Source organism: Mustela nigripes, chromosome 13 (genome assembly GCF_022355385.1).
Source record: "Mustela nigripes isolate SB6536 chromosome 13, MUSNIG.SB6536, whole genome shotgun sequence".
NCBI classification, from domain to species: domain Eukaryota; kingdom Metazoa; phylum Chordata; class Mammalia; order Carnivora; family Mustelidae; genus Mustela; species Mustela nigripes.
This window is the reverse complement of record NC_081569.1, coordinates 60,652,728-60,671,374: the sequence shown is the minus strand read 5'-3', so window position 1 is coordinate 60,671,374 and position 18,647 is coordinate 60,652,728. Positions and strand designations below refer to the sequence as shown.

The window sequence follows — 18,647 nt, the reverse complement described above, 5'->3', positions numbered from 1 at the left end:
GGGCCCAGGGCTTTGAGCGCTTCCACAACTAGGATCCATACCACTCTGGGCTCAAGCCATTGTCTCCCATGTCTACCTCGGGTGACCACAGGCCCTCTAAACGTTCTCTTTGCTTGAAGAGGGAGCCATCTCTGGCCTGAGGAGACCAGGCCCAGCCCTTCTAAGCCGCTCAGGCTCCTGGCCCATGTAGGGGACAAGGCTGCTGGTAGCTGTGGGGCCCTGTCAGGGTGGTGTTGGGCACATGGCCTGGTGAAGCCCCTCGGAGGGCAAGGGGGCCGTGGCTAGGCCCTCCAGGCCCCAGGGGCTCTGGAACCCTGGGTGAGGAGTGTCTGCTCCAACTCTTCCTGTCCACCAGGGTCTCCTGGGTGCAAGTCTGAGGGGCCCTTTGGGGGGCTCGGGGGAAGCCCTGAGCCCGCCCCCCATGCCCTCACTGGGGTTGGTGGTGCTGGCGCTGTCGCCTCCGCAGCACGGCACCCCGTAGGGCCTCCAGCAGCTGCTCCCGGTTGTTGCAGATGTTGTAGTGGGTCAGGCGGAGCAGCTTGTCTGCATCCTCCAGGCTGTAGGTCAGCTTCGAGTAGTGGTAGGGAGAGTCGGAAGGAGACAGGTTCACCTCCCCAGCCGCCTTCTCTGTGGGGGTCCGTGGGATGCCTGGGGGAGGGTGTGGAGCTGAGGCTGGGGGTCCCCCAGGGAGAGGCATGAAGGCCGGGCTGGGGGGACAAGGGACTGGGGGCTCACCCGGGGCCGAATACTCCCGGAAGGAGTCGTCCACCAGAGGGAAGTGCAGCACCGCCGGGGCGTCGGGGCAGTCTGGGTCTAGAAACAAGTGGCACTCGCGAGGCTGGCACTGCTCCTCAGGGCTGGGCGAGATGGGCGGGAATGGGATGCCCTGCTCCCCACACAGCCGGCCCAGAAGCTGCAGTTGCTGCACGGCAGGAAGAAGGGGTCAGAGGGCAGGGCCCGTGGGGGCTCCCCAGTGTCTCCAACGCAGGGCCAACTGAACGGGGAAGTCAGCTGAGACCCCTAGGACTAGGTGCCCAGATGCCAAATCGAACCCAGGCAGACCCCCAGGACCAGGCCAGACTTTAGAAAGTGCTTCAACACTGAGCTCACTGCAAGGGGCTGCTAACAATTCCCAGAAACTTTACTGGACGAACGAAAACTGACATCAGAGGGTTCCCGAGGTTCAGGACCAAATGGTAGGTGGCAGGGGACCCAAAGGGGTCCCAAAGGTAAAATACACTTAAAAACCTCTCCCTGTCCCTCTAACTTCCCCTGGTGGTAAAATCATAGGATCCAGAATTCACAGAACGCCATTCACATGTTGTCTCCATCTCAGACCCTAAGGGAACTAGGACCAGATACTGGACTTTAAGGTAGATGTCCCGGGAGGCAGGAGCCAGAATGTCAGGCCAGGCCCGTTGTCACTACTCCCTCCCACACCTGCCCCCCCAGCCCACCTGAAAGGCTCCTTCAAGGTTGTAATCCAGCGACAGGACGAGGTCCACATCCCGTGTGGGCCGCAGAAGGGGTGGGAAGCTGGTGTTGATAAGGTAGCCAACATCCAGCAGACAAAGGTGAGGCTCGGCAGGTGTCAGCTGGTTGGGGAACCCATCCAGTTTGGTGGCTGGAATGATTAAGGGGATGGGGTGGAAAAGCAGTGCTGAGGGCACCAGACCCCTTGAGCCTAATGCTAGCACTGTGCTGCTGGTAGAAGCCGACTCTGTCCTCTGGTCCCTGAGCTCTCCTGCCAGAGTCGCCCTGCCCCCGCCAGAGGGGCCCTGGTTCCCAAAATAAGGAGAGAAAAAAAGCTTGCGGGTCTAGGCAGCCCAGCGAACTAAGCTCAAGAAGCTTGCGGCCCAGGGGTCGGAGGGTGTCGATGTCTAGACCAGAGACCCAAGGCTCAGGTGGCCATGGGCAGACCTTGGAGAGCCGGGACCAAGGAGAGAAGATACCTTTCCAGGTGGAAAAGTAAGGATCATGGAAATAGTCCTTATGGAAATGGAGGCCACGCAGGAAATTATGGGTGGCCTGGGCCAGTGGGCGCCGTGTCAGAAGGTCGGTGAAAAACTCTGCAATCCTTCCGGCCCCCGTAGGAGGCTCTTCTATCTTCAGAAGAGGGACCTGCTCCTTGTCTGCAGTCAAGAAAGGGGAAAGTGGAATGTCTTTTAGGAAATGGGGACCCCTGAAATTTTACCCCAGTTTCCATGGACTCCCAAAGGCCAGCCCACCATGCCCCTGCTACCCCAGTGGCTGCGTCTCCAGCTCCTTCCAAGAAGCCCAGGCACCTACCCCGGCTGGCCTGATCCTGTGCCCAGCGGTCCCAGAACTGGCTGGGCTCCGAAGCCCAGTATAAGCTGTCCTGGAGGTTGGCTGCATACAGGTTGCTCCAGATACCTGAGAGAGGGACACGAGGGCGACAGTCCCCCACCCTATCACAACCTGACCCATCCTAGACCAGGAAACGGCCCCGTGACTGAGCCAAGAGGTGGAGGCTTGCCATCTGCCTCGGGCCCCTTCTCCCCACTACCCCAGCTTCCCAAACCTGCCAGGCCCCACCCTCACCTTCAAGGAAGCAGATTCGGGACTCAGGAAGCCGCTTGGTCAGGCGCCCCATGAAGAACTCAGAACCGAAGAGCTCAGAGGGGATGAAGGCTCCATACTTGGGAAAGCCAACCTCATACGGGGAGAACTCGCACCACTCTGTGGGAGACGACACAGCCTCACTGTGGGGATCAGAACCCCCGCACCCTCCAACACCACAGGCTTCACATCGGGGCAGCCTGGTGACCCAGAGACTCAGACTGGTTGCAGGCTCCCTGAGCATGAGTGACTCTGGTAGGATAACAGTCTCTGGCAAGCATGAGACCTGGCCCTGAAGTGGGGAGTGAAACACCCACCTTCTACACACAAGCCCAGCTCCCCCCGACCCTGCTGGCCACGAGGGCGCCACTCTCGGCACCAGGACTGCTCACCTCCAAATTCAAAGGTGGTCAGGCCCTTCTCCTTGGTGTTTAGGGCACAGTAGATGGGCAGAGGGTTCTGGCCTCGACTCAGGGCCTCCCGCTGGTCTGACAGTGTGCAGTCACGGGGCTGGTGGAAGGAGAGGATTCGAGCCTCAAGCTGTGGCTTTCTGGGGCCGGAGACCTTTGCCCGCCCTGCTGCCCAGGGCTGCTCCCCATCTCCCAGCTGTGCCCTGGCCATGCCCCTCCCCGCACCTCCTCGTGCAGCAGGCCCTCACTGATGAGGGCCCACAGGTTGGTGAAGCAGGGCGGGTGGCCCAGGCGGGCCCGCTCAGCCAGCTCCTGCCGGTACCGCTGCAGCTGGCTGGGGGCAAGCACGCCCAACTTGCTTTTGGTCACCTGTGTCTTCAGGGACTCGGTGGGTCCCGCCAGGTCCTTCTGAGACCATTCTGGGTCCTCATAGAGGTTGGTCAAAGCCCTGGGAAAAGCCAAAGCCAGGGGGTCACTGCACACCGTGCGCTCTCTATCCCAGTCCAGTAGGCACCTTCCAACAGTCCCGCTATGCAGGTCTCCCTCCAGCACATCCTTTCTCCCTTCTCTCACAGCTGGGTCAGAGGCACCCACGGAGTCTAGAAGAGTCCCCCCACCCCCCAACTCCTGCACTGCACCTGCCGCCAGCTCACCAGGTGGAGCCCGAGGCCCCTGTGATGTAGGAGACACAATCCAAGAGCCCCAGCTCCCTCAGTCCAGCCAGCTGCCCATAGAGGGACAACATTGCCCGTATCCCACCGCCGGTGGCCATGACAGCGACCACGGGGACCTGGAAGAGAGCACACCAGGCCAGGTCAGGCAGGCCTGCTGAGGAGGATCTAATCAGAAGTAGCCTCTCAAGGACTGGATTTATTTGGTTTTAAGAACTCCAGTACAGGGACGCCTGGGTGGCTCAGTTGGTTAAGCAGCTGCCTTCGGCTCAGGTCATGATCCCAGCGTCCTGGGATCGAGTCCCGCATCGGGCTCCTTGCTCCGCAGGGAGCCTGCTTCTCCCTCTGACTCTGCCTTCCACTCTGTCTGCCTGTGCTCACTCTCACTCTCTCTCTCTTACAAATAAATAAATAAAATCTTTAAAAAAAGAACTCCAGTACAAATGGACAAGTTCCAGGCCTCACCTCCTCACCCCTAGCCCCTGAGGAGTCTGGTGACCACTTTCTGGAAGCCCCACAGCCACCTCAAAAGTCTCCCACACAGCCACCCCTTTCCCTCTTGACAGGAGATGCCCCAAGCTGATTGAGCCTCCAGGGGCTCCCCCAGGCCCACAGGCAGCCCTCAGGCTGCATGTCCCACTGATTGGGCAGACTGGATCCAAGTCCCAAAACCTGGACCAGGCTGAGAATCAATAAACAAGGAGAAGGAAAGTGGTTTACAGCTCCAGGTGCCTGGTGCGATGCTCTGCTGCGTCGCCAGGGAAGCAGCGCAGGGGCAGGCACACAGGAGGCGGGCCGAGCTCTGCTCTGCTGAAGAAACAAGCCCTTGGCTCTGCGCCCGCCCAGCCTGTCCAGTACACATGGCCCACAGACCTCGTCCTCCTGCAGGTCGTCATCCAGCTGCAGGACCTGCTTCAGGGCTCTGGCCACCAGCTGCTTCCTCCTGCTCAGGAAGGCCTGCTCCTCCGCACAGGGGCCACAGCCCAGCCGCACCGCCAGCTCCTTCGGTCTAGGGGGGTAAGGAAGGGGCTAGGAGGCAGCTCCCCACCTCATCACAGACAAGGAAGCCGGGTCTGCCTCCCCTGAGAAACCCACTGCCAACTCCCACCCCTCTCCCCAGCCCTCACCCCTGCCTGGCCTGAAGCATGAGGTGTATGGCTGTGAGGAGGAGAAAGTGGACACGGACCCCCACAGGACCACAGGAAGGCAACAAAGTGGATTCGCAGGACCAGAAATGCTGGGGTCCCAGGCTGCATGGAGGCCCCTGGGTGGGTCCCACCACCACAGATCTACTCCCCCCACCCTGAGCTTTGCTCCCTCACCACCCAAAAATGACTCCAAAAGAGATAAGAAACAGTGCTCCCACCTCTTCAAGGTGAAAAGCTAGTCTTCCAGGCATGCGAGGAAGGGCCCAGTTTGGGGGACTCCTCTTGTCTCATGGTTAGCTAAGGTCCACCCACAACAGCTGCCACCCAAAGGGAGTGTGATTTCTCTCCTCTGGCAGCTCCCTTGCGCTCTCTCTGCCTCAGTCTCAGGCTTAGGTAACCCCCCCACACCACCACCCCACCGCCCTCTCCCAGCCGGCTCTCACCCTTCTTTTCTCAGCTCCACCCTCATCAGGGGCTCCTGGAAACCATAAACACCAGTCACAAAAGTCGGCCACCATGTTTCTTTCACCCCAGCCCAAGTTACACCCTATGATAACAACCCCCCTACCCCTGCTCCCTTGGGCCTCTGGCCATCTCCACAGGGGCAAGGCCTGAGGCTTGAAGGCAGGGCTGCTCAGAAGATCCCTGTCCCCAGAACCTGGCCCAAAGCCTGCAGCCCCTACTACAATGGGCCAGCCCTGCAAGCCTAGGGCCCGGGCCATGCTCCTGGCATTCTTCCTCTGGTGATCAAGTACCTGGGATGTAGGGAAGACAAGCCTCACTACTTGACCGGAGGGCAAGGCGCTTAGGGGCACCTTTAGTTGCTCTCGAGGGGCACCCTGCAGGGCAGATGAAAGAAGACCTCAGAAGACCCTTTGGTTCCAGCAAGGACCTCGCCCATTGCCCCCAGGGAGTACCAAAGCAGCAAGAAGAGGGGTAGGAAGCCATCGACCCACCCTCTTCTCAGGATGCCTGATTCTGCTAGAGAGTGATGCGGCAAAGGGCTCAGCACGAGCAGAGGGGCCGGCTAGGAGCAAGCAGGGAGGGAAGGAGGGAGGAAGACCCCGCAGGCCCTGCCCCATATGAGGAAGCAGCACACTACCTGCAGAAGGATACCCAGCTCCTGCTCCCAGCAGGCCGGGCAATGGAAGCAGACAGGGCCAGCGCCTACGGAGGCCTCCTGTTGACCCTCACAGGACCCAGGAACCACAAGCTGAACTCTGCCCTCAGATTCTGGAAACAGGAACCAGAGCAGAGACGCTGCAAGTGAGATCTTGATGCTCAGAGGCCCAAGGCTGTCTCGCCTAAGGGGCCTGAGGGCCACTTCTGTCCCCGCACCGCAAGGGAAGACTGGCACAGGACCAGGCTGGGCGATGGGGCCCCCACCATACCCCCTCACAGACTATGGGGCACACTCAAGTCCTGGAGAGTCCCAGCATGGATCTGCCCCTAACCTCTACTGCTGCCTATGAGAGCAGAGGGCAGCTAATGGAAGGTCCGTCCCTTCCAGGGTCCCCTTAGAAAGGGGAAGACAAGGACAGAGGGCTGCGGGCTATGCTAGTAGGTAGAGACTTACGTTTCTGATCCCCTGCCTCCTCCAGTCGAACATGCAAGCAGGAGAGCTCCCGGGCCTGAGTCATTAAGAAAGCCCCTTAGACTCGAACCCCTCCGTGCTAGAGGCCCCCCCACCCTCCCAGTACCCTGGTTTTGGTCCTCAGCACCTTATTACATTGGCACTGTAATACAAACATGTGCTTGGGCTTGTATTCTCTTGAAGAACTGAAATCCCACGGCTTCCCCAACTCAGATCAACCCAAGTCCCCAGTGGGGGCCCCCAAGCTTCGGGCCCAGGAAAGAAGGCCTGAGGGAGGGTTTCTGCACTCACCACCAGGATGCCATTACTGACGAGCTGCTCAGCACAGTCTGTCCTGGAAAGAGCCCCCAGTGACCCTCAATGTAAGCCCAGCTTTCCAGGTTCTCACCCTTCAAGGAGGACAAGACATTCCCCCACCATCACTAGAGGTCTCCCAGGGAAAGGTGTCAGCTCTGCGTGTGCTGGGCTCTGTCCTTTCCCCAAAAGAAACACTCCCACCCAGGAATCACCCCATCCCTCCTGACTCACAGTCTCTGCAGCCGAAATTCAACTTCTAGCCGCTCCTCACCCTGGAGACATAAAGGGGCAAGTTAGAAAGGGAGGAGCATGTGTATAGATTTTAATGCAGATGCCAGCTGGGGTTCCTCGGGCCCCAAAGGTGGGGAGAACCAATGTCCATCTCCAGGTTGCTCTGTCCACCTTCTCTGGGGGGCTCCTAGAAAGCTGTTCTTGGCTTAAGGGCCAAGAAAGGGGGCCGGAGATGGGACTGTTCTTCAGTGACAGCAGGTCCTGGCTGACTATGGCCTTTGAGATGCCAGGGAGCCTAGACCACTCACTGGAGAAGAGGGCCATGTGCCCAGCTCTCCTCCCTGGGCGGAACCCCACCGCTACCCTATGCACAGCCTTGCCTGAGGGTTCAGTGAGAAGCTCTCTCGGCGAAAGTCCCCAGCCTGCAAAGTCCCCAAGTCAAACAGCACTGACAACATGGGGTCATCACTGGTCAGAAGGTCCTGGTCAAAGACCTGCAGCTGCAAGACATTCTGGAAAGGAAGAGAGTGAGCAGCTGCAGGAAGGAGGAGTGGAGTAGGAAGATGAGCAGGTCAGAGCATGGAGTGAGGGCTGTCAGGGACAGTGGGCCCACCTTGAGCTGGCTGTGGATTCGAAAGCGAAAGCTCTGATTCCAGATGGGGTTTCTGCTGTTCTTGACCGTGCGTGTCTGGAGCCTGTGGCTAGAGGCTGTGGGCAGCCACAGACTCACATAGCAGTCAGAGGGAGTCACTGTGGGAAGGGGGAACATGTGCCTGCTAATGGTCAAGAGCCCAACCCAGCCCAGCTGCCCACAGTCCATGACCTTCCATCACAAGCAGGCCCCGGAGGCTGAGACCCATGGAATGGGGCTGGGTCAGGAGGTAGGAGGAGGAGGCTGAGGGCCTACCTGACATTCGACCCAGTCCCTCCTCTTGGCACCCTCTCTTGGACTTCCTGCATCCCCAGCCCTGGAGTCTCTTCCCACTGGCTCTGTCCCACTGTGAACCCAGCTACAATGTCGATGTCCTCCCTGGGCCCAACACTCACCTAGGTCCTTTGAGGGCAGGCCACGAGCCTGCAGGACACGAACAGTGAGCAAGCAGGTCCCAGGAATTTTTGCCTGCAGAGTGGGGAGAGGACAGGCTTGCTGCAGGCTGCTGTGCCCAAAGGAGACGAGGGTCATAGAAGAGGCCAGGGTGACCCCTCCAAGACTAATCATGACCCAAAGGGACTGGCCCTGCCCAGCCACACGGCTGCTCTGCACCCCATCAGAGCCCTGAAAGGAAAGGCGGCTATGGTAGCAGCTACCTACCAATACTTACACAACACTCGGGGCCGGCACTGGTCCAAGGGCTTTATGTACATTCGTTTAATCACACAACCGCCCTATGTGTAGGGACTACTTATTATAACCAGTCCCACAAGGAAACAGAAGCACAGAAAGGCTAGTCACTTGCGTGAGGTTCAGGGCCAGGACAGACCAGGCTGGCTCAATTCAAGCTCTCCATCCCACACTCACCTGCTTCCAGTTCCTGCTATAGTTTCTTCCAATCTTTTGACCCCATAGCTAACACATCCCAGCTAACCCCTGCTAAGTGGCCTGGAGGCTGGCCTTGGGTGGCAGGAGGCCTGGAGGAATAGGAGACTCCAGAGGGAGGGGAAGAAGCATGTTAAGACCCAGCCTGGCCTCGGGCTCCCTGGTGGGACCCCTCCCCTAGTTAAGCAGCTAAATGTAGGCATGCTCCAGGTAAGCAAACGCTCTCTTTGGAGAAACAGAAATGAACACAGACTTGGTTTTCAGACAGCCTCTCCACCCCTGGCCAGGAATCATTTCTGGAAATGCGCCCTCTGCTTGAGTAGGAACAGCAGTTAGCAGCTCCCACCTCCCACAGGTTTTCAAGTCCTCCAGGGGCTACAGGGTTGGGCGAAAGAGGGTCCCCAGGTGGGTCCATCCAAACCCATGAACATGGATCTGGGGATATAAACCATGGCAAGTGTGCCAGGGAAGCCTGTACCAGCTATTCCTTTTGGCCTCAGAAGGGTCCTGAAGGATACAGTCCAGGAGCAGAGCTGGGGAAACACATCTGTCAGTGTCTGCCCTGGAGCCCCCACGGTCCAAGCCTGGGAGAACCCACTTCCTTGGAACCTGGGCTCTCAGGGCCCAAACCCACAGGGCCAGGGAACTCTGCCTGGAGCCCATCGCTAGGGCAGGACACCTTCATCCGACACCAGCATCCCCCACCGACTCCCTTCTCCACACCTGGAGACACCCACAGCTCCCAGTAAGAAATAGCATTAAGCTGGAGACACCTGGGTGACTCAGTTAAGCATCCAACTCTTTATTTCAGCTCAGGTGAGGACCAGCCACGGGCCCCCACAAGTCGGGCCCCACGCATCGGGCTCTGAGCTCCGTGGGCAGTAAGCTGGAGATTCTCTCCTTCTGCCCCCTCTCCACCCCCAGCTCCACATGCGTACTCTCTCTCAAGTCAACAAATTTTAAAAATTAAAAATAAATAAACATTAAAGAATAAATAGTATTAACCAGGCCCCAGGAGGACCAAGGGTCAGAGTAGGGGCCTAGTGCCCTAGCAGGTCTTACCAGAGCCATGAGGCTGGCTGTTCTCAAGGGCCACAAATGGCAGGCAGTGGACGCAGGACCAAGGACTGCTGGCTTTTTAACCCAGGGCCAGTGATGTACCTGCTTGCCCCAAGCTCCTCCCTGGTCCCTCCCAACTGCTCCCACTCCACCCAAGCCTCACACCCACTCTAAGACAAGCCACCTGCCGAGGAAACGGGGGACCTTAAACCTATGCGGAGACTCAGACACCCCCGTGATGAGGACCTACCACCCACGAAGACCTGTTTCCTCCAGCCGTTGCCATCAGCACCAATCCCACCCACCCCTGCTCTCATGCCCGCACCTAGAAGGGCCACTGACGTCTAGAAAGTAGGGAGTGGGCCCAGGGCAGCAGCAAGTGGAAGAGTCTCGTCCCCTGTCACAGGGTCTTTCACAACCTTCAGTGCCAGTAGGACAGGAATGCCCGGTCCTGACTGAAGCACTTGGCCAACCTCAGTGCCTCAGGCCCATCACAACCCAGCAGGGGTGTGGTTTACTCCGTGCAGCCTTCCCAAGTCATGCAGGGCTGCCTCCACCCTTGGAGCCGGGTGGCCAGGATGATGAGGCCTCCGGGTGGCATTCAGGGATTGGGGCTCTTCCAGGTCTGGGTGGCTGCAGGGAGGGAGGGGGTCTGAGTGCAGGGACCCCTGCGGAGGTAGGGGGCAGGGGTTTCTGTCCCCTACCTGTCCTTGTTGTGGGAGAAGCAGGAGTGTCCCTGGAGGCTCCAAACCCCACCAGCTGCCCTGGAGCCGGAGGACAGCCAACAAGGCAGAGTAAAGCTCAGTGTGGCTTCACAGGCTGAGTCAGTGAGGTGCACTCGCCCTAAGAGTGGCTGTGATGGCTATCATGGAGAGAGGGGTCTTGGGAGCTGAGAGCCCCTCAGGCTCGGGTCTGAAACCGGCCCTTGGCCGCTATCAGAGTAACTCTGAAATGTTTACCTAAACCTTCCAGCCCTCACCAGACCATAGAAGGCACCTTCGAGAGGGAGTCTCAGCACATGTAAATCAGTCATCTTTTATTGCGTGTTTCCCTCCATGACAGCCCTTATGGTCCCTAAGGCGCTCTCTCCGAGGCTCCCAACACCCCGTGGGGAAGGAAGCAACCTTCTGCCAGTGCTCCGAGGCAATCAGCTGCCCGAGGCCACGGGGCCAGCGAGAGGTGGCACCACACCTGAAGCCCCACGCCTCCCCCCAGGACAAGCTGCTGCCTCACCTGTGTGGCAACTTCCTGGGAGCCTACACCCAGACCTGTCTGGCACCTCCTGGACCTCCAGGTCACCTCCCCAAGTCCTCCATCGCTGATCCCAAGCTGAGCTAGGCCAGCAGCCAGCACACTGACTCTGGGTTGCCTCTGGAAGTGACCTGGCCAGGGAGGGACACGACCTTTTCCCCCAGTTGGCAATGTAGGCAGTGTTCAGCAGGGCTCCGTCAGTCGAGGCCCGAGGCCTTAGTAAGGGAGTCAAGCAGCTGGAAGTAACTGTACTTAAGGTCATACTCCATGTCATACCAGTAGTTCACTGTGGACAAAATGGAGACCCTTGCACAAAGGTCCCCCTCTGAACTACCTGCCACCCTGACCCACCGCCCAGCTGCCCTGCTGGGCCAGCTCCTCACCCGCAATGCAGCCATGGGACTGCTGCACATGGTGGAACCACAGGGCCGGCAGGTAGAGCATCTCACCGGCCTGCACCGTGCAGCAAAGAGCCCGGGCCTGACTGTAACTGGGGTACCGGGCCAGATCCGGAGCCAGCGGGTCCAGTGGGATCCAGGGTACCTGGGGACACAATGGATGCCGGGGAGCAGGTCAAAAGCCCCCAGGCCCTGCAGCTCTGTCCCGTCCAAAGGTAAAGCCCACGAGCCTGGCCCTGTTCAGCACTGGGAGAGCCCCAACTTAGGGATCTTTCAGAGTCAGATGCCATCTCCCCAGCTCCATTGTGCCTGCTCCTCAGAGACCAGTATCTGACCCTTCCCTCTCCCCAGGGCCCAAGAACAAGGCAGACACCTTCTCCATGGCCTCTTCATCCACTATCTCAAAGGAGTCCTCTTCAGTTAGCTGGTAGGTCGCCGGTGTGTACAGCTCTGAAAGCAGAGAAAGGTGTGCGGACACTAGAATGGCTGCGGCTTCAGTTCCTCCCACTTGCTCCCAGTGTTGAATACAACTGCAACACTGCATCCACACCTCAGGCCTGGCGCACCAGCCCACCCAGGGCCCTCACTGGCCTCCCTCTACCTTGGCCCCCTGCTCTTCAGCCCCTGCTGATGGAGTCCCATACCATAGGGGATGAAGGGCCGGTCGCTGGGTGGGTGTAGCAGGAAGCGTTTCTCCCCTGAGACCACACAGTAGAGGTTCTCGTAGTGGTCCTTATGTACTGCCAATGCAAAGAAGGCCCAGTGGGCAAGGTTATGAGGGTCAGGGCACAGGAGGAGCCAAATAATCACATTCAGGGCCCTGCCCCCAAGACAGATGTGACAGATGGTCTAAAAGAAGAGCACAAGGGAGGCTCAAGGGGATGGTGAGGATGTGGGCAAGCATTAGGGTTTCAGATCTAGGCCCACCAGGGACCTGATGCTCACTGGGGCTCATCTCTAACAAGAGGGGGAATTCAAGCAAACAGGGCTCTTCTGAGTTCACCCCTGACCTATCTAGCCTTTGGTAGGCTTTCTAGAGACCTAGAAGAAACCACGTCCTCTGCTGCCAGTGCCATGGGACCTTCCCCAGCCTGAGCTGTCGGGAAGCCCTCTGTTGTGTCAAAACCCCAGAATCCGGGTAGAAATCCTGGAGAGAATAGTCAGTCCAACTTCCATCCAAACCAACCTTCCACTCTTGGCCTCCTCTTCCCTCCTCCCCCACCTCTGCATCCCTTTGACACCTACAAGATGTCACTGCAGCCGCCTCCCCCAGCCAGAAGTTCACAGCATCAGGCATCTTTCCTGCAGGTTGGAGGTAAGAGAGCGAGTTAGGAGGGGCTGTCCTCCAAGGCCAGGCTGGGAATAACCACCATACGGTGATACTGGCCCAGAGCCTGGAGGGGGGACCAGAGACTCACAGGGAGAAAACAGAGAAGGGTGAGTTCCAAGAGGGGCCTCCTCCCCTGGGGCACAAAGGAGGACAGCAATGTTCAGTTGTTCAATTCAAAGTCACGGCCTGGAGACTTGGGTGTTTAGTGCACAGAACCCGACCCTGAGGGACCAAGAGTGTGGGCCAAGTCATCACCCAAGGGAGAGGCTGCAAGCAGAGCCGACTCCTTCCTCCCCATTTCTTCCCTGCCCAGCCGACATCGTCACTCACCCAGTGCCTCGGAGGCCCAGGGAACATGGGACTCCAGATCAGGCAGCAGCTGGGGCAGCTCGGTGGGCAGGTTGGAGCACTGCTTCTGCACGTAGAGGACCCCCGGGTGTCGGGCATGGCCCTCTAGCACATCCAACACGTGGTTCAGGGGCAGGCGGCGCTCGGCTGGCATCACGAAGCGGTCCGCTCGAACGGCATCGGCATAGCCATCGGGGGTCACAGCCACGCTCACTTCTGTGGAGCCCACTGTGGCTCTGGAGGAGAGGACTTTCAGCTGCACCCAAATACCACCAAGTACCACCCAACACCCCCTAGGGCAGCCCCCACCTGAGATAGGGGAAGGACCACTTCCGCAGAGCTGGCCAGTGCTGCAGGGCATTACGGATGATGCAGGGCCTGTTGGGGCAGACCCAGTCGCGGTAGAAGTGGAGCGGAGTGGGGGGCTCGTCCAGGTAGGGCACGGCAGGAGGCACGCTGAGCTCTGAGAAAAAGAGGTGGAGGGGGGCTGAAGACGAGAGCGCCCAGCTGCTGCCCCTCCCTCTGCGGGGCACACTGTCACCACTGGATGATGCCCACTGATGACCAAGGGACCCTGGACAACCAGGAACTGATGAAAGAGGGAACTTTAAGGGAGAAAGTGTGAAGCACCCACAAACACACCAAGATGCGGCCCTCAGAGTCCACAAGCCGGAGGCTGCTGCTCAACCCCAAACCCAATCCCTCCTCGAGACCACGTCCAGCCCCATATAGTGACCCCTCGGCTTTCCCATTCTGCAGTGCCTAACCCCCCCGCAGCCATGAGGGCAGGCAGCCATTTCAGGTGGTGCAGGGAGCTCCAGAATGAGCAGAGCTGAGGCCCCAAGGCCACAGACTGGTGTGGGTGAGTCAAGACTCTGGAAAGCACCCTCCCCCCAGTGATATATTCACTGAGCACCTAGAATGTACTCAGTGCTTGGTCTGGCCCGTGTGGAGGTATCAAGGGAGGATCCTACTGTCATCACAAGAAGGTTACAACCCAACTGGGGAGACAGGCTGCCCCACGAAACCCTAAGAGGAAGAGTTAAGGGCTGAACTGTGTTTCTGATCTTACCCAATGGCATCACCACCCTCGGACACCCCACGCTACCTTGTGCATGTAGGCAGGTCGAACAGGACGCCACCTGCGCAGATGTTTCTAGTGGCCCTGTGTCACTTCTCACAGACCTCCTCTTCTCGGCTCTTCCTTCTTCCTCACTCTGGTCACCCTATGGGTGGTCCTGAAGTTCTACTGATGCCACCTCCTCTGTCTCTCCAACCACCCCCCACCTCCCCTCTGCTGCTATCTACATTCAGACTACCTCCTTGGGTCCTCAAATATCACTTCAGTGAGGCTTCCTTCCCTGGCGACCCTTTTAAATTGGAACCTGTCCCAAACAATCCTACACCCCTTCCCTTTTTTTCTTTTCTCTCCCTTTTTCATCACCACGTTAACACACTACGTACCTCCCTTAGCAAAACTGTTTATTGATCTCTCTTGCTAAAATAGAACATAAACTCCACAAAGACAGAGATGCAAGTCTCACTTGCTGGTGTATCCCCAGGTCATAGAATGATCCCTAATACACAGCAGGAGCTCAGCAAATGTTGGCTTAGTGGTTGAAACAGAGTCTCCAACATCTCCTGGCTGGCTGTTTGCTGCAGTCAACTAACTAGTTTCCTTGGCTTAATTCCACTCCTTCGCAAAGCACCCCTCACCCTGGCCCTAGTCATCTTCCTAAAATACAATCTCATCTTGTCATACCCCTCGTTTAAAAAAAAAATGCTTTGATGGTTTACAAATTATAGTCCGTCCTGGCATGCATTCAAGGTGATACATGATCAGGCCCAACCTACCTTTCCAGTCTGGTTTCCTCCTGTCTGGTGCCGGCCCCTTACCACACTCTCAGGTGGAGCCAAACTTTGTTCCTGCTGCTCACTCAGACTGGAATGCCTTTTTCCTGGCTTCTACAGAGGCCGCACGGGGCTTCACTTTTTAGTTTCATCCGTGAGATCTAGCCTGAATGTCTTGGCCCCAGTGGGCAGGCGGCCACTGCACTAATTTTCTCTCTGAGGTCATTCCCTATCTCTTATGTCAGCCTCCACACCAAAGCAAAGTCATCTTTGCTTTGCGGGCAGAAAGTAAATGTCTTTAGATCAAAAACTGGAACTGAGTGGGAAGACCCTGGCAGGCCCAAGAAAACTGAAAAGGATAAGAGCTGGCACAGTGATTGCTTCACTGTCTAGAGAGGTAAGATGGAAACTGCCAAGCAGAAAAGGAAGCAAGGGGAGTGGGGAAGTTGGGGGGAGAGACACTGGCCCAGGGTCTTCCTAGTTAGGCCATCCCATCAAAGCAGACACCCCTGCTTTGGGAAGGTGATTTAGGGGGCTCTGAAAATCTCCCTATTGTTCTCACTGAGATTCTTAAAATATGTGGAAACTGCTTTTTTTTTTTTTTTAACCTTTTGCATTTTCTGCAATTATTTCAGTTTTACTACCTCCAGTTAAAAGACTTCCTGTAGAGAATGGCTATTGCTCCCTGCTGAGGCTTCGATGTGAGAGAATTTCAAAAGGAATTCAAACAATTCCTTTGGTCTAACAGTTCTTCTGTTAGAACTTTAAACACAAAATTCACAGGTGCAGAAAGCCTGCTCCAGCCACACTGGCCTTATCACTGTTCCGTGCACTCACCACACACCAGGCACGGTCCCACCTCAGGGCATCCGTCCCAGTGCCCTGTACATGCAAGACCCTTCTCTGATGTCTGAGCAGCTCACTTCCTCCCCACCGCCCCCCTTTGTCAAGCCTGTGCTCAAATGTCGCTTTATCTAAGCTTACCCACCATGAATATCTTACTTAAAATTGGAACCTGCGCACCCCCCCCCATACCTAGCCTGAGACCTCTTATTCTGCTTTACTTTTTTACCCACAACACTGATCTTCTAATCCACCTCTTCTACTGTATAATTAACTCATTTAGTGTGTCTAGGATTACCTCCTCACCTGGAATGTAAGGTCCACCAGGGCAAAAATTTTATTCAGTGACATATTCTAAATACGTTGTTCAGAGCCTCACACATTGAGGTGCTTAGTACTGAGGGGCTCAAAATATTCGTTGCAACATTGGTGAAAAGAAACACTGCAAATGACCTAAATGCCTATCAATAGTAGGCTGATTCAGTGAATTACCACACTAGTACACAGGAGTGAAAATGACTGAGAAAGAAGGATATACGACGATCTTCAGGATACTTCGTGCAGAAAATTGTGTTTATCAGGCTACCACTTGTATACAGAAGGAGCTATATAGGCGTGTATGTGTATAGATATAAACTGAGTATTTCTGGAAGGATGCAAACTGGAGCCTAGAATGGGAGGTATCCTTTCATTATAAATCCGGTTTGTTTTTTTTTAAGCCACGTGCACGTGTTGCTAATTAATGGTAAAACAGATATGGGAGGGAAGGAATTAAGGAGAGAGAAAAACAAAAAAACAAGCAGGGGCAAAGCCAATGATTACTTATACAGCTGCCTACAATTCTCCCAAAGCTCTGCACTAGCTCGTAGAAAAATAAAGCGTTCCAGCAAAGGGTTCGGAAAGGGAGCATCCGACCACCTTAAGACAGCGATAGGAAAGGCTGGGAAGGGCAACAACAGACCGCCCCATTACTCAGGACGGGCTGACTGTGGGAAACACACCAGGGGGAAGACTGGCCCGGGCCTTGGGAGTAGGGCGAAGAGTCACCCCCAGAAAGCCACGAGAACACTGGAGCAGGGGAGCTGAGGACTCAGCACGGGGGCGAGGGCAGGGGTGGAACAAAAAAGAGTGATCGGAGAGGGGCCGGCAACGAGTCAGGTGAACGAGCTCCTGCGTTCCTTGAGGACACGAACTCACGGGAACCGTGGTGTCGGCGGCCCAGGAGGGTCAGGGCCCTCCCGACTCGGGGCCCCGGTTCCCCGCATGCCCAAGGTCCCGCCCGCGTCGTGAGGCTGCCCCGCGGTCTAGGCGAGGCCGCCGCAGCCTCCGCGTGAACCCACTCACCCCTTGCGGCGGCCGGGAATTCTCGTAACTCCCTCCGCACCGCGTCCAAAGCCGCCTCCGCCATCACGCAGCCGCCGCTGCGAGGCCACGCGTCCGCCCCCTGAAGACTCCGCCCCGAGAGGCCCCGCCCCACCGGGCCCGCCCCCAGCCGCTGAGCCCCGGCCCCCGCCTCCCCCCCTCCCCCGCGCCCGGATTCGGCTAACACCACCGCCTGTGAAAAGCCGCGCCTTCTCCCGCCTGACCCATTCGCTGGCATCCTAGAGTTAACAAATGATTGTTTATTGACGAGTTCATACATCAGTACAAACGGACGAGTTAAAAACAGCCCCTGCCCCCGTGAGACCTGGGGAAGAGGGAAGAGCCACGGTCTGGACAAAATATAAAAGTTATAAATAAGGGGATGGGTGTTTCAAAACTGGGTCAGGGCAAATCTGGTCGGGGCGGCCGGGGGGGCGGGGGGGGCGGCAGTTGCCGGTGGCCTCAGACATGCAGAAGGGGACGGGCGACGGCCGACCGCAAGACCCTCTCTCCCATCCGACACTCGGCTCGGGGTAGGGAAAGGGCGGCCACCTTCTCACAAACCTTAGCGGGAGTGTAGTTAGTTCCCTCAAGCGAGGGGCTGGCTGGCTGATTGAGGATCGAGAGGAACCCAGGCCAGAGGGCCAGGCCTGAGCCCTATTTGGTCTGGGCTGTGGCTAGTGTGCCGGTAGGTGGAGTTGGAGTAGACTTCTAAACCCCACAGGGCAACTGCAGCCCCGCTGGGGTTCTCTGCACTTTGGCTGTGCAGGTGGTGGTACGAGGAAGGTTGGGGGGGGGGGGGGATAGGCTTCATCTGTTCTGGTGCACTCCGGCTGACGCAAACAGGAGCTGAGCACTCTACGGAAACCAGTTTCTTTCTAAGTTTCTGTCTAGAGAACCAGCAGGACCCCATGGCCTTTCCATGGGAGCATAGGTTTTCCTGACCTGAATCTTCAGGAAAGCTACCTGGACATACATAAGGCAGAGGGAAGCAGTAGGGCCCAGAGACACGTGTTCTTCACCCCAACTCAACAACAGCCTCACTACTTGGTCCTAGTCTACCTGCCTGCTGTGCCCTACCTATATCCTTCCCCCACTCCTAACAGCTGCCCTTCTGATTCTAACCTACCCCCTCCCCTCTAGCACTTACCCATTCCACCTACCTTTCCAGTGTGTCTCTTGGCCCCTTCTGCAGTCGCAGGTGCCTCTGCCTCCCCTCAACTTCCAGTCCCCAGGGAGTCCTGGGTGCCCAGCACTGGCTTTGAGGAGGCTTCTTCCACCCAAACCAGAAACCTATGAGCCATCTCATTCTGGCTAGGTTGTGGACACCAAAAATCCAGAATTCGGTTTAGTGTGTCCCAGTCCTTTTCGTGCTCCCTAATGGTTCCACATGAGCCAGGGTGGTAAAGCAGGAGTAGCATATGAAGGGAAACCAGGCACACGTCAGCCAGCCAAGTACTCTAGCAATGAACACTCAGCTGTGTGTGTGTGTGTGTGTGTGTGTGTGTGTGTGTCTCTAGACTCCATCTTCGTCTGTGGCCAAGGGCCTTAGAAGGTGGGCTGGTGCCCTGTAAACCATGAGGGAAGTTCTAACACCGGCATCACTCAGGATGCAAGGAAAAGGTGGCCTCTGGGTCTAGCAGCCTGCTGGGGATCAGGGTTGGGAAGACAGGGAAGACCAAGGGGCTGGGAAAAGGAGGCCAGGGCTCTATGTCTGCCCAGCAGAGGGCTTTACTG

The 18,647-nt window shown here is 57.3% G+C and overlaps 2 protein-coding genes across 2 annotated transcripts; both read right to left on the bottom strand.

Moving 5' to 3' along the window:
• Positions 1-426: 426 nt before the first annotated feature.
• PLA2G4B (phospholipase A2 group IVB) lies at positions 427-11,911 on the bottom strand. The gene is made up of 22 exons (XM_059372601.1): positions 11,821-11,911; positions 11,550-11,626; positions 11,162-11,321; positions 7,979-8,051; positions 7,545-7,681; positions 7,312-7,443; positions 6,932-6,972; positions 6,695-6,737; positions 6,386-6,440; positions 5,912-6,042; positions 5,565-5,648; positions 5,253-5,287; positions 4,535-4,670; positions 3,644-3,780; positions 3,216-3,438; positions 2,973-3,090; positions 2,563-2,700; positions 2,290-2,394; positions 1,953-2,132; positions 1,458-1,624; positions 736-922; positions 427-648 (listed from the first exon to the last, which is right to left on the bottom strand). Exons 2-22 carry the CDS (start codon positions 11,567-11,569, stop codon positions 428-430), a joined length of 2,523 nt encoding a protein of 840 aa, XP_059228584.1. The 5' UTR covers positions 11,570-11,626; positions 11,821-11,911; the 3' UTR covers position 427.
• Positions 11,774-16,956, bottom strand: JMJD7 (jumonji domain containing 7). Its single transcript, XM_059372118.1, has 5 exons — positions 16,893-16,956; positions 13,164-13,317; positions 12,837-13,090; positions 12,422-12,478; positions 11,774-11,916 (listed from the first exon to the last, which is right to left on the bottom strand). The coding sequence occupies exons 1-5, from the start codon at positions 16,954-16,956 to the stop codon at positions 11,774-11,776; spliced, it is 672 nt and encodes a 223-aa protein (XP_059228101.1).
• Between the last annotated feature and the right edge of the window lie 1,691 nt (positions 16,957-18,647).